Source organism: Suillus plorans (assembly GCF_016647745.1).
Source record: "Suillus plorans strain S12 chromosome Unknown HD556scaffold_113, whole genome shotgun sequence".
Taxonomy (NCBI): Eukaryota; Fungi; Basidiomycota; class Agaricomycetes; order Boletales; family Suillaceae; genus Suillus; species Suillus plorans.
In genome coordinates, this window is record NW_024537497.1 from 125,854 (window position 1) to 138,644 (window position 12,791).

General features: G+C 48.6%; 5 protein-coding genes across 5 annotated transcripts; 3 read left to right on the forward strand and 2 right to left on the reverse strand.

The window, feature by feature from the left end:
* Window positions 1-234: 234 nt before the first annotated feature.
* On the forward strand, window positions 235-628 carry HD556DRAFT_1450849 (uncharacterized protein; the record flags this gene model as incomplete). The annotated part of the gene is made up of 2 exons (XM_041307829.1): window positions 235-407; window positions 484-628. 2 exons carry the CDS (start codon window positions 235-237, stop codon window positions 626-628), a joined length of 318 nt encoding a protein of 105 aa, XP_041152826.1.
* A 1,309-nt stretch (window positions 629-1,937) lies between these two features.
* HD556DRAFT_1450850 (GTP-binding protein) lies at window positions 1,938-2,995 on the forward strand (the record flags this gene model as incomplete). Its single annotated transcript, XM_041307830.1, has 6 exons — window positions 1,938-2,090; window positions 2,146-2,178; window positions 2,229-2,401; window positions 2,448-2,530; window positions 2,588-2,797; window positions 2,856-2,995. The coding sequence occupies 6 exons, from the start codon at window positions 1,938-1,940 to the stop codon at window positions 2,993-2,995; spliced, it is 792 nt and encodes a 263-aa protein (XP_041152827.1).
* A 1,953-nt stretch (window positions 2,996-4,948) lies between these two features.
* Window positions 4,949-5,434, reverse strand: HD556DRAFT_1250051 (uncharacterized protein; the record flags this gene model as incomplete). Its single annotated transcript, XM_041298898.1, has 1 exon — window positions 4,949-5,434. The coding sequence occupies one exon, from the start codon at window positions 5,432-5,434 to the stop codon at window positions 4,949-4,951; it is 486 nt and encodes a 161-aa protein (XP_041152828.1).
* A 1,966-nt stretch (window positions 5,435-7,400) lies between these two features.
* Window positions 7,401-10,328, reverse strand: HD556DRAFT_1450852 (uncharacterized protein; the record flags this gene model as incomplete). Its single annotated transcript, XM_041307831.1, has 7 exons — window positions 7,401-7,669; window positions 7,727-8,590; window positions 8,646-8,757; window positions 8,806-8,837; window positions 8,884-9,278; window positions 9,337-9,874; window positions 9,923-10,328. The coding sequence occupies 7 exons, from the start codon at window positions 10,326-10,328 to the stop codon at window positions 7,401-7,403; spliced, it is 2,616 nt and encodes an 871-aa protein (XP_041152829.1).
* Window positions 10,329-11,283: 955 nt separating this feature from the next.
* HD556DRAFT_1450853 (uncharacterized protein) lies at window positions 11,284-12,765 on the forward strand (the record flags this gene model as incomplete). Its single annotated transcript, XM_041307832.1, has 4 exons — window positions 11,284-11,478; window positions 11,534-12,122; window positions 12,185-12,349; window positions 12,402-12,765. Coding segments are annotated over 4 exons (1,313 nt in total), but the record flags the coding sequence as incomplete, so codon positions are not given.
* Window positions 12,766-12,791: the final 26 nt, after the last annotated feature.

Sequence of the window (12,791 nt, forward strand, 5' to 3'; positions counted from 1 at the left end):
CTCCCAATATGAAGGGGACGTGTTCTCTGAAGAAAAGAACGCATACTGGTATGGCCAGCTCTGCTGTGCAACGTGCTTCCCGGGGCTGTTCTACTAATGGTACCACGTCAGATATTCGTAAGTCTCTGGATCGGGACCCACAACCTGTCCAGCAGGATGAATAGGATCATGATCCTGGTATAGAGGTTCGTCTTGTTTTGCTTGTGCTTTCTACTACAATGACTTATGGTTTCAATGAACCATTTTGCAGGTTACGACGCCTCTGTAGATGTTCACGACACAACGACAGGTGTCCACCCTCCCATGTTACCTCCTCAACATGTGGTTCCACAACGATGTCCTTCCCCGGATTCACTACTATCAGACCCTAATGACAGCGGTATTCTCGCACCCCCAGATGCAGACCAGTGTGTCCTTGTGGAGGATTTATACTCACATGAAGCGTCACTCCCACACGTTTGTCTTGTGAACGCAAACAGCCAGTCTAGATGACGAAGACACCGGGCTGAGCACAGAAACCGTCGCACGGCTCAAATTCCCACTGCAGTTCACGCTTTCGCTTGAGGGGATTACCACTGCCGCCGTCAAGCTCTACCTTCCACATTCAGCTTCAGATAAGGATGCGTAAGATAATCATCGAGCTTCAAAGCTTCATGGTTGGGCGCTGGCATGCAATGCTATGTCTCGCAATGTTGTCGACATTTTTCGAAATAGCTGGATACAAGGCATACAATCACGCACATCGTTCAAACCAGTGAGTCTCGGATCATACTGCGAGTTCTTGTACTGATCATATCCTTGCCAAGGCATGTAATTTTGTACGTTCCAGGTGCAGAGCCGTGTACTTCATCGCCTTACATTACGACGGTTGACACTATATGATTTCAATGTGATCTCAATACCATCGAAAGACAGCAGGGAGCTCGCTAAGGACCGAGAAGCAGTCAAACTGAATGACATCACCCATCAGAGTAGGCACCAGCAGTGCGGGAAGAGTCGGAGGAGGGCTGAGTCACACGATGGTGCACATTGCGATTCTTGAGGCTGCAAGAAGTGTGTCCATCGTGCTCATGAGTGAGCATTCAAGGGTTCTTGGGACAGATTTTGTTATAATCCAGCGAGACGCACGCCAGCGCTGAGAATCTACGTGTATGTTGACCGGTACGTTATCTTTGATACTTGACAATATATGCGCCAATTTATGAAGTATGATGGACAGTCGGACTCATCTGCGGACGTGTACCAAACCCGCCCCGAGTCATCTACGAATACACAAGCTCCCACGGCCTGCTACATCGGCCTTTCCAACGAGCGTGCTCGACGTTCGAGTTCACCCAACACCCATGGCATCTACTGCTCCGTCGCCCCTTAGTTCGTACTCAGGACCAACATCTTCCGGGGGAAACTCCAAACGTGCAGATCTTGTTGAGCATCACAGGATGTCACCCATTCCAGAGAGTGTCTCACATCCTGACATGCTCTTGTTTGCTCTCAGACGTTTCAAGGATAAATCGTCTGGAAGATCGAGCTTATTCACATTTGCAGAGATTTCCGATATCACTGCTTTTCAGCTAGACAGGTAGGAAAGAGCGAAATTCTGTCGTTTCCGTCGTATGCTGATCATTCATCATAGTTCATGTCTCTGTCAATGTTCTCATTGGTCGATATCATCTGCTGTGTCATCCTTGTGTTTTATCATACGAACGATTGAACAGTTGCAAATTCGTATCTGTGCGAGGGTACAATCAGTTGCCTGATTGGCAGGGAGTCAGATAAGAGATAGACGCCGTGTATAGCTGTTGTGCCACAAGCTATAAGAACGCTTGCTTCGTGTTCGTTCGCTGCCATATCTCGCCACGACCTCATTCTGTACCACAGTACAGCTTTCACGATAAACCAAATCACCTCTACTTCAGGACGCACATTAAGATCTCCCAATGGCAACCATCGAAGCCCAGGACCTCAGAGAAAGAATTGGGCGCTTTCGAGTTCTGATCATGGGGAGAGCAAACGCAGGCAAAACGACCATCCTTCAGAAGGTCTGCAACACCACGGATCAACCAGAAATTTACGATACTAAAGGAAAGAAGGTGCGGGTGATGATCGATGTCATGCACGCCTTTATCGCTGATCAATTGTGGGTAGATTGATACTACCATCGTGGAATCCTCAATCAAGGTGTGTGCATCATTTTCCCTGTGGGCATACATGTGCTGACGGATGTTCAGCGCGGAAATCACGATATCGCGAACGAAATGGTATTCAAAAGCAATCCCGGTTTTGTATTTCACGACTCCTGCAGTTTCGAAGCGGGATCTGAAGAAGAATTCAAGAATATGAAGAAGTTTATCTCAGAACGGGCACATGCGACAAAATTGGAGGAGCAACTTCACACCATCTGGTAAGTGGCCCCCTTCTGACATTCCGCGCTTTTTGATTGCCATCAGGTATTGTATTCCGATGGACGAGCATTGTCGAACATTCCAGCGGTCAGAAGAGAAGTTCTTCCGGGAGTGCGACACTGGGCACGGTGAGCTTTCAATTTCATTGTCAGTTGCCATGTTTGGGCTAAATGATCGATCTTCAGTTCCTGTGGTTGTGGTGTTCACCAAATTCGAAGCTCTGCGTCCCGTTGCATTTGGAGAAATCAAGGAGCAACTAAAAGGTGTATCGAAAGAAGAATGCTCAAAGAGGATTGCTGAGCGTGTTGAGGAACTGTTTACTAAGACAGGAGTCTTGGATCAGTTGTGCAACCCCGAAAACCGTGCGCGTCCCAAGGCCTATGTACGCTTGCAGGGTAAGCGGTTCAGTTTTGATTTGTCCCATGTCAAAGTTGACATTAGCAACCATGCCAGGAATGAACAAAATGGATGCAAACTGCAACACTCTACTGGAACACACCACTTTTGCACTAGACAATGAAGAATTGCGATTGTGCTTGGTGTCGACACAAATATCAAACATGGAGCTTTGCATCAAGTGTGCCATCGCGTGAGTCTCAGATTTGCAAGTGACATGAGTTTGTTTCCACAGTATCTAGAACACTTGTTTGTCATGCACATATGCAAATCGATGATGGAGGCTATCAGCATGATATTGCTAAGTGGTTTCCGCATCTCAAAGTAAGACGAAGATTCATTCAATCTGACGATCCCTGGTGATGGTTCTCATGGATGGTAAATATCGAAGCGCTGAAACTGTAGACTTTCTTATATGTTTTCCTTGATTGTAGTTGTTTATTGGTAACAGCTGGTAAGACTGTGGCTTACAAAGCTAAGCAAGGGCAACACTGATGCCTTACTGCTGCTTGTCTGTGCTGTGTTTTTTGTGTCCAATTTCCGTTGCTCGTCTATTGACAGTATGTGAGTGCCTCGATGGATTCTAGTCCTCGGTCCATGCTCATGATCCCCATCCCTCGCTGCTGCTCCCCTGTTGACAGCTTGTAAGTGCCTCGATGAATTCTAGTCCTCAACCCATGCTCATGATCCCCATCCCTCGCTGCTGCTCCCCTGTTGACAGCGGGTGAGTTCCTTGATGGTTTCTAGTTCTTGACCCATGCTCGTCATCCTCATGCCTCCCTACTACTCGTTTATTGACAGAACGTATGTACTTTTGACTGTTCCTCATTCTCAACCCAAGCTGACAATCACTGTTTTCAACCTGTTGACAGAAGGTCAGTTCCTTGATGGTTTTCCGTCTGCAACTCGTGTGGACAGCTCTTACACTTACTGTTTTTTTGAGCCCATTCAGTCACATAGTCTGTAAAATACAGGCAGCCGAGGTTGAAAATATGCTGTTCCACACAGGCCAGCAGATGTCGGCCGATTGAATGTGTTTGCCCGAGTCTAACATTCGGCCGACTGACTAACTGATGGACCATTGGAACAGCTGGGCCTATACACGGTGTTGCTTAATATTAACATGTTGGCCGGTCACCAAGAAACAAAGATGGTGGATTGTGACGCTCTCAACCCGGCCCATGTAGACAATAGTGACTGTGTGTACCGGTCAGCCGATGCGAATAATGGGTATGAAGGTATCATGCAGGCCGATGCAGAATATATCTCCTGTGCGTGTCAGTCAGCCCATCAAAAATATATTGCTCGTGCTGATCAGATGGCCCATGCGATGACAATGAATTCACGATGGTCTCCAGTCGGCCGATAGGAACAATTGTCTGGTATAATCAGGTGGGCCATTGGAACCTATCCTATCCGGTCGGTCGATGGAAACATATTCCCGATGCCATCAGGTCGGCCAATACACAGGAATGTCTCATACAATCATATGAGCCCATGACATTGACACCATCATGTGGGCCGGTGGAAAGACATTTCCGATGCCATCAGGTCGGCCAATATAAAGGAATGCCTGATACAATAGGGTGGGCCAATGGAACCAATACTATCCGGTCGGCCGATGGAAAGACATTCCCGATGCCATCAGGTCGGCCGATATGAGGGAATGCCTGATACAATAGGGTGGGCCAGTAAAACCAATACTATCCGGTCGGCCGATAGAAACACATTCCCGATGCCATCAGGTCGGCCAATATGAGGGAATGTCCAAGGCAATCGGGTGAGCCAATGAAAGCAATACTATCCAGTCGGCCGGTAGACACAATTGCCTGATAATCGCAGATGGGCCGCTGAAACTGATGCAATCAGGCCAGCTGATGAAAATAAACCCTCTATGCCATCAGGTGAGCCGATAAAAATGAATGCCTGAGAAAATCGTCCGGGACAATGAGGAGAATGCTCGGGTTCTATCAGGTGGGCCGGTGTGGAACGGGTCTCCTTTGCACATCGGTCGGCGCATTTTAGCACCATCGCTCGGTCGCCAGCTTTGATGATTCAACATCGATTCAAATGAATCTGGAACATTTTGATGACTATGTACAAAGTTAAATGTAACTGTAATGTACCATCAGATGTAATCACGCATTTGTCTAGGCTGAAACTGAGAAATCCCAATCTACATTCATGTAACTCGCATACTGTGGCCGAGGTGTCCCCACAAAATTGTGAAGGCTATCGCACATGAACCACATCCACACAATGCGATTACCAGTGAATGTGACCCCATGCCTCACGATCAGTCCAGAGCAAGCAACCATGGCGCCAGAGTTGTATCGCAACTGTATACCGAGGTTGGATAAGGTCATGAGCCCATCGTAATATTCGCTGACACTGGTCATTACGTCGAACCCCTCTGGAGGAGATCGTGGATCTCTGTGAAGAGGGCATTGCCGGTTACAAATAACCGCTGCGCAGTTGAGCACCGAGGCCCAAAGTTGCAAACGAGTATATATCTCATCGTGGCCGTTGTCCATAGCCCATCGGGCGAGTTTGATCTGGGTTTTAACCGAAGCCCAATATAACTCTGGATGCATCACCTGCAGAGCCGCAGAGGCCAGGAGCGCCGAGCGCTGCATGGATGTTATAACTATATGAGCTCCTTCCCCCTTGAGCGTACCTGACACCTCGGGAGCGAACGCACCGGTGGGTGGAAAACCATATGGCTGGAACAGTTGGAGTGAGCAGACATTACAGTGGAAAAGCAGGCCTGACCTCTCGGCCTTGCTGGAACCAGCAAGGAGCCATGTTGATGCATCCGGGAGTCAGCGGGCGCCGGTCGCTCTTATGAAAATACCCAGCGTATGGTCGCCAATGGGTCTCTTCTCCACTGGTCATGCTTGTCTTGAGGAGATAACCCATGCCGATGGTGGCTTCTTCCATCTCGGCCTGTTGTGTCAGTGTGAATATTGGCCGATAAGCAACAATACATCAGCATACTTGTATCCAGAGGCTAATAGCGTCTGGTAGGTACCATAGGATAATCCGGCCACCAGAATCCACCAGAACCGAGGGCTTGTCAAGCAACTGTTGAGAACTATGAGGGGACTTTTTAGACAGAGCCTCTTCATGTTTTGTGATCCGGCCGGTAGAGTGTTTGTTGAGGGCCTCGTTGTAACGAATCATATCAAGATTAAGGTGAACTGTGGTCCGTCAGAAAACCACTGATTATATTCAGGAATGACTTACTTGGGTGTAAATATGCATCGGCAAGAACTCGGGCCAACTGCTGACATGCAAGCATGGTTGGCACATCCAATGTGAGCGGAGGCAAGACCGACTGTTGCTGGCGACCGACGTGGAAAGCAAACAGCTGGTGCACAAAGTCACCAGCGATGGTTGTGGTATGTAATGCCCAGTCAGTCTGAATTGGAGTCATCTGCGGGGGCAGAACAACTGGCATAATTGATGGTTAGCTTATATGGGACAGGACCGAGATTCATTGAGTAATACTATATACATTTAGAGCATGAACGTAAATTCGGCGATACTACCGATGTCTATTTCGTAAGTATGCACACATTGCCGGTAATGACAGTCAGATCGGCGATAGAACAGCACAATTGATGTGAAGTCAATCCTTGCCAGACAATTGCCTACCAGAATTTAAGAGCTCTTCCTCCAGCTCGGCAATCGGTCCCTCAAGTTGAGACATGGTGGACGCGGCTGCAGCGGCAATCCCGGCCTTCTGCTCCAGCAAGGAAGCCATTGATTCGCCGAGATGTTGGAGGTGGGCTCTTGCGGCCACAATTTGATTGAAGAGGGCTTCACCGTCCACTTGACCGGTTACCGCAGGACCCGGTTCAAGGATAGCTCCCAGCGGCTAAGGATTGACATGAGAGTAAGTCCATCATCATGAAGCAGAAAGAAAGTGAGAGAGATAAAATGACCGACCAGTTGTTCAAAGTGGTCATGGGTCATCTCCATGACCTCTTGCAGGTTCAAGACCAGCAGCTCAAAACTCAAGTGGTCAAAGTGATCCTTCCACCAATCATAGGGATAGTTAGGAACAACTCGGTGGTGGGACGTCAATCCAGGGCGATGCGGAGAGCAGTGAAGAAAGAATTCATCATGCAATTCCTCGGCTGTGATGGTTCCAGTTTGGAATCGGGTAAATCTGCCGATGATGCTGCGGAGAAGGTCGGGCATGGTTGGGTGGATGTTGAGGACCACTGATATGTTAATATATGAGAATACAAAACACTGATTTAGGCATCAGCTACAAGATCACAATGGCCGACCGACTGACCGACCGATGATGTACTTACATCTGCCTCCCACTGAAGATGCCGAATGAAGGTGGCTTTGTAAGCCGGTGTTCAAGGGATGTGGTTTCGGTCGCAAGCCAGCCAGATCGCGGCGAATTGAGACGTAGCAAACTCTAGAACATTGGCAGCATCCCACAGAGTAAAGTCACTCAGTTCATATGTATGCAATGTTAGGGAGTTGGACATGATGGTGGTAGTTAACATCAACATGGAAAAAACTTTTATGGGGATCGGCATTGTACTGATGACTAATCTAGCAGCTGCATGTGGACCCCGGTCACTCCGCAACCTCAGCCACCCCTTTTGTTCTCTCAAAGCTGTCTTCTGCATGCTGGGATAGTCGGAGATACATTTGAGCCTGGCGGGCTGCATAGCAGCGGTGCCCAATGATGTCCTTTGCATCGGCCTCCTGCATTCGGCGGACCCATTGTTGAGATTTATGCATAAAGAATGCAACCGTCCATGTCATTTCTCGACCGACCAGCAGTAGCTCCTCTTCCCAACGATTTTGCAGTGCCAATGTCCTGAGCCAATGGACACGGTAAACTATTTGGCAAGTAAATTACGACTATATAGGAAGAGGTAGGTCGGCGAAGTACATACATTCATTCATCCAGTCATTGCTGGTAGAATCCCCCTCAACGTCAATGGACCAAAACCAGGCTAATGTGCTATTTCTTTGACCACGGGCATTTGTGTCTGCCACCACGGTAGTGGCCTTGAGGTCGGCCTTCTCCAATAGCCGATACTTCATCAATAAGTCATCGGCACCGAGATTAATGAGCTGCTTCCGGCATTTTGCGTAGATCTGTGTGTTGAGGTTAAGAACTCTGTCAACTGAGTGCACACGAGCCCATGCTCTGGTCGACCGTGCTTGTGACTTTGCCGACTGAACCGTGGTGCGAAAGAGAACGGCCTTGTCGGCCAAGTTGACCCTCACAGCATGCAATGCATCGTTTGCTTGGCCCTCTCTTAAGGATATTTCTTGTAGCACAAGGTCGGAGACGCCCCACTCGGCGCACCTTTTGATGCCGATGTTTGACGGTAATGGAATCACCACGGTCTCAGGATTGAACTCCACCGATATATCACATTGGTCTTCATCATCTGACTGATCGGGAGCCTCCGATGATGATCCGACGGAATCCAATTCTGTTGTGTCCAACATAACTGTCATACCGTCCAAATGGTCGCAGCTGTTGAATTCATTGCCAAGAAATGTCGGTGCGACCCTCACAAATTCATCTAGTTGACCTTGCAATCTGTCACGATGCCGGGCAATAGCCAGCTTCTGATTGTTGGTCGGCCGTTTCCCCAACTTGTTGACATCGATCAGGAGGGCTACTTGCACTTCCTCCAGTGTCATTCCACAGGCCAGCCAAGTTGCAGCACCCTGGTGAATCTCACCGGCGGGCCATTGTGCCTGACGGTTCAGTAGGTGCAACTCTTGCTGTTTTCTTGTTGGTGCTGTGCCACAAGGACATCAGCATATTCAATATACAAGAGTCCCATTGCAACGGACCTTTGGCCAACTGAACTTCGTATATATCCATGGAGCTGGGATTATGAAGTCGGTCATCTTCAGCAGCAGTGGCCTCTGCTTCCCATTTGACAAGGGTGTCATCCTTGGCGGTCTCGCTCAACCGGTCAAATGCATGTCAGCTGTCTTGGACTCCCTGCACGGCCTCCTTAAATTTTCGGCAAAGGAATTTGCCTAAATGCATTTGAATTTGCTAGCTGGATAACATGATATTGCTCACTGATGCGTATCATCTTCATAAAATTGCAATCATTCATCTGAAAGTCCAAACACTCCTTTCGGTGAGGGGTGGACATCCCTCTTGCCGACGGTGATATGATGTTCAAGGGCGCCCACAGGGTCTCCATGATTTCGCCGTCGATTCTGGTGGCACCTGTTATGAAATTGGATGCATACTGCACATAGCATTTGTCTTGATGGCCGTGGACATGCCAGAGCCCGATGCCAGGAATAATCTCCATGCCCCATGGAAGGTCAAGATAGGGCGAGTCCTCAATCCGCTTGCTCAGATGCTTGTTGTATTGACAATTAATGTCATAGAAAGTCAATGCCCGATCAATACCATCGGTGTTGTACCCCAGAGCTTGACACAGCGCGTAATCCATATTCATTTGCCTTTGACCGGCCAACTCATCAGTTCAACCTGGCCAATTTAGCAGTTGGAACGGCGAACCTTTCCCCCTTCTGAAAGTCCACCATTGAATGAGGGACAAAACACCCGTGTCTCGCGCAAGCACACCCTCCTATCCCTGTGGCTTCCAGCCGGTGGTGGGAAGCATTTGCTTGGTTGACCGCTTGGTGGTTATTACAGTCTGACCTTTGTACAATGTCCTGCACCTGGGATAGATGCATTTTGTATCGGGCGTCGCTGACCATGAAGCCCAAGCCATCAGTCAATGCCACTTCATCGGTCGGATTGGTGGGATGTAAATGCTTGGCCTTGAAATTGCCATCCATGACCAAAGATCTGGAATATAGCCATGCAGGGTCGGATCCATTTCTGTCTGACATACTGAGGTTTACACCGGGCTGAGGACATGCAGGACAGAAGAGTGCAAGCTCCCCTGCCTTCGGCTTTCGCTTCTCATGGCCAAACCCATGCCACTTGAGCTGCTTCACTTGTCTCCACTGCCTGCCGACCCTCATCAATTCTCTGTACCGGTCCTTTCGGCTATTGTGAGCAATGCAATGCAGGAAATCCACATCACTCACTGGAACCAGATGAGGGAACACGCTTGATGTGATTCTTATTAATTTACTGTAGTAGTTCATTGCTGATGTCCCGCATTCCAGGTTGTCCAGCAGGAAGTCGTCCAACACCGCAAATGTAAATGCTGTCTTCGGCGAAGTAAAAGATGCAGGGAAGAGGCCGGTTTCAAATAGTTGCATGTCCGGGCTCAGTGCACCGGCGCACTGACAGAATCTGATCATCATGGAGTGGAGCCCGGACGTATCCACCACCATAGTCATCCGAGGATCATTAACCAATGGTATCCATGGGCCGTCTGTGAATTGGTCTCCTTCATCATCTGTGTCGCACCACTCATCGGTCAGTCCGGGGCAAGGCTCGCCTGCATGGCCAAGGTGGACTTCAAACCCAATCTTGGTCAAGGAAGTGTCTTCGAAGAATCCCCCAGTCCATTGACTGATCCGATGGAAAGGCATGCAGCTGTGAAACGTCCGACAGCAATGGGTACAGAAGAGCGGTTCACCCATGCAGCCATGACATCTGTAGACTCCATCCTTTGGACAGACAGAGCACATCCTGTTGGAAGGTGGACCCTCTCGCCGAAGGAGCAAGTCTAAGTAGTCCTCGGTCTTGTACTGCCACTCACGCAGATAGTCATTTTGACTCTTGATATTTGGTGTCAGCACATGAGACAAGGCAAGTGAATGGTGAGCTTGCCATGGACTTGCGAAGACAAAAAGGCTTCAAGTTACATTCACCTAGGTCATAGTGTTCATGGTCGCCCTCCTTATGAAGTCCTCTGGTAGATCGGTCCTTTGTAGGTGATTTTCTGGGGGATGAATGAACCGATGTTGTTTTGTTGTAACGTCGAGCTTTGACAAATCATCCCATATCTCCTCTAGATGTTCGTTTGTTCTCCCATTGAACCAAAGAGGATGTCTTTGGAGGACTCCAGGCCTTTGGCTTTGACTTGACCATGGACGGAAGTAGTGCTGCGTTTGTCAGGATGTGTTGTTTGGAATGAGATGCTTAGACTTTGGGACGGTTTAGTGCTTACATTCAACTGCCAAATGCAATGCCTAGTATGTAATAGTCACTTTGATCTCTCGGTAATCATTGGCATGGATATTCACGGCGCAATTCCAATGGCCGATAGTGATTTGTGTATATGATATGTCAAGAGCACTTCAGATCCTCCAATTTCATGCCACCCACCCACCTATGCATCTACACCACTCAATAAGTCTTGTAGTGATAGGGCTCACACTATTCGGCACAATCTAGCCCTTACGTTCACTTATGACATGGGTGTGTCACTTATGTGAATCATAACTCACATGAGCTTCCTTCCATTTTTCGTTCCATCAACCACATCAACGCTCTCCTACACGTACATTTCCAGGTTCTTTACTCCAAGCTACCTACTGTGATATGCCTTGGACAAAGATAATCACCGGTGATCAGCCTCGGTTGAACGACCAAGAGACAACCACACTGCAGTCCCATGTTGAGGACTGGGAGAAGGCAAGTGGAACTGAGCAACGACAGATTTTCAAAGCGGCCGCCAGAGAGGCAAAACTTTTTGCTCCAAAGATGGACAAAGAGCTCTTGAAGCAACGAAAAGAGGTAAGCTTTTCGGCTTTGATCTCGGGTCATGCTGCATTACAGTCATCATGCACAGAGATACAGGCAGTGGTTCTACAATCACAAGAAACCCAAGTTTAATGCCAAAGTGCCGATGAAGCTGCAAAAGAAATGGACAGCCCGCCGAGTCATCAAAGAGGAGCGGAAGGCCGACATTCTTCAGCAAATACATGAAGAAATTGAGGAGGAGACTGGGCAGAAGCCTGAGCAGAAAGAAGTCCTCAGAAGATATCAACCTACCATGACGGCAATCATGAAAGGGCTCAACGATGATGAGTTGGAGGAAGCCCGGGCAAAGGCCGACCAGTGGACAAATCAAGTGCCTGACCCTGTAGTCCAGGCCAAGACAGCTAAGAAGAAGGGTGAAAAAATGATCAAGCACTTCGCCAAAGAGATGTTTACTCAGGCCAGTATGAGACTCTTTGTATTGGGATCCTGGAAAGACGAGAAGGGCGCCCTGCTTACATCTGGGCAAGTTGATATGCTCGGTCGGTTGGTCATTGTGCTTACATGGTTTGGCAGGTTTGACTTCAATGAACACCTCGGAAGAGGATCCAGCTTCATGAAATGCAAGGACTGGCAGGTCATCTTACCGGCATGGGAAGATTTTATTGGTGATGAATTCGGTAAGTCTCAAGACCATCTGAGAGGTGCTTCATATAATTCATGTTGCCTCCACCAAGACCAGGATCAAGACCAGGACGGCACACTGTTGGGAGGCACTCGCCGAGTCCCAAGCCTCATTACGAGTTCGACCTGGACCGTATGGATTTGCCGATATTGCCTGATATTAAGGGTGTCTCGCTTGAAGTCAAGAAGGCAATGATTCGGTCATTCCTCACCATTCATTACAGTAAGCCGTATGATAGAAGACCTGTGCCATTATCTGACACCCGCCGCCATAGGAATATGTTGCGGAAAACGGAAGGTCCCAGTGCCATGGAGTGACATAATGAAGGGGCAGTCACGGTTCATCTCCAGCACATACCTGCCAAATGATATCAAGATCACAGACCCATCCAAAATGCAACGGAATGAAGCCAATGCCTTGTTGGAATGTTGGTTGGACCGACAAGACCACCAGGTTGGACTAACGTTAAAGTTCAAAGCGTGGATTGACGACAAGGGCAAGATGCATTCACCGGTCGGCGAAGGGTCTGATGGGTCTGATGGTGATGCTGATGATGAGGGCTTATGGCCCAGGCCAACTGCAAAGTCATCGGCCACCGCTGCACTCTCATCGGCCAGACTTCCAAAAAGGCCGCCGAGGTTCATCAAACGGCTCATATCGGTTC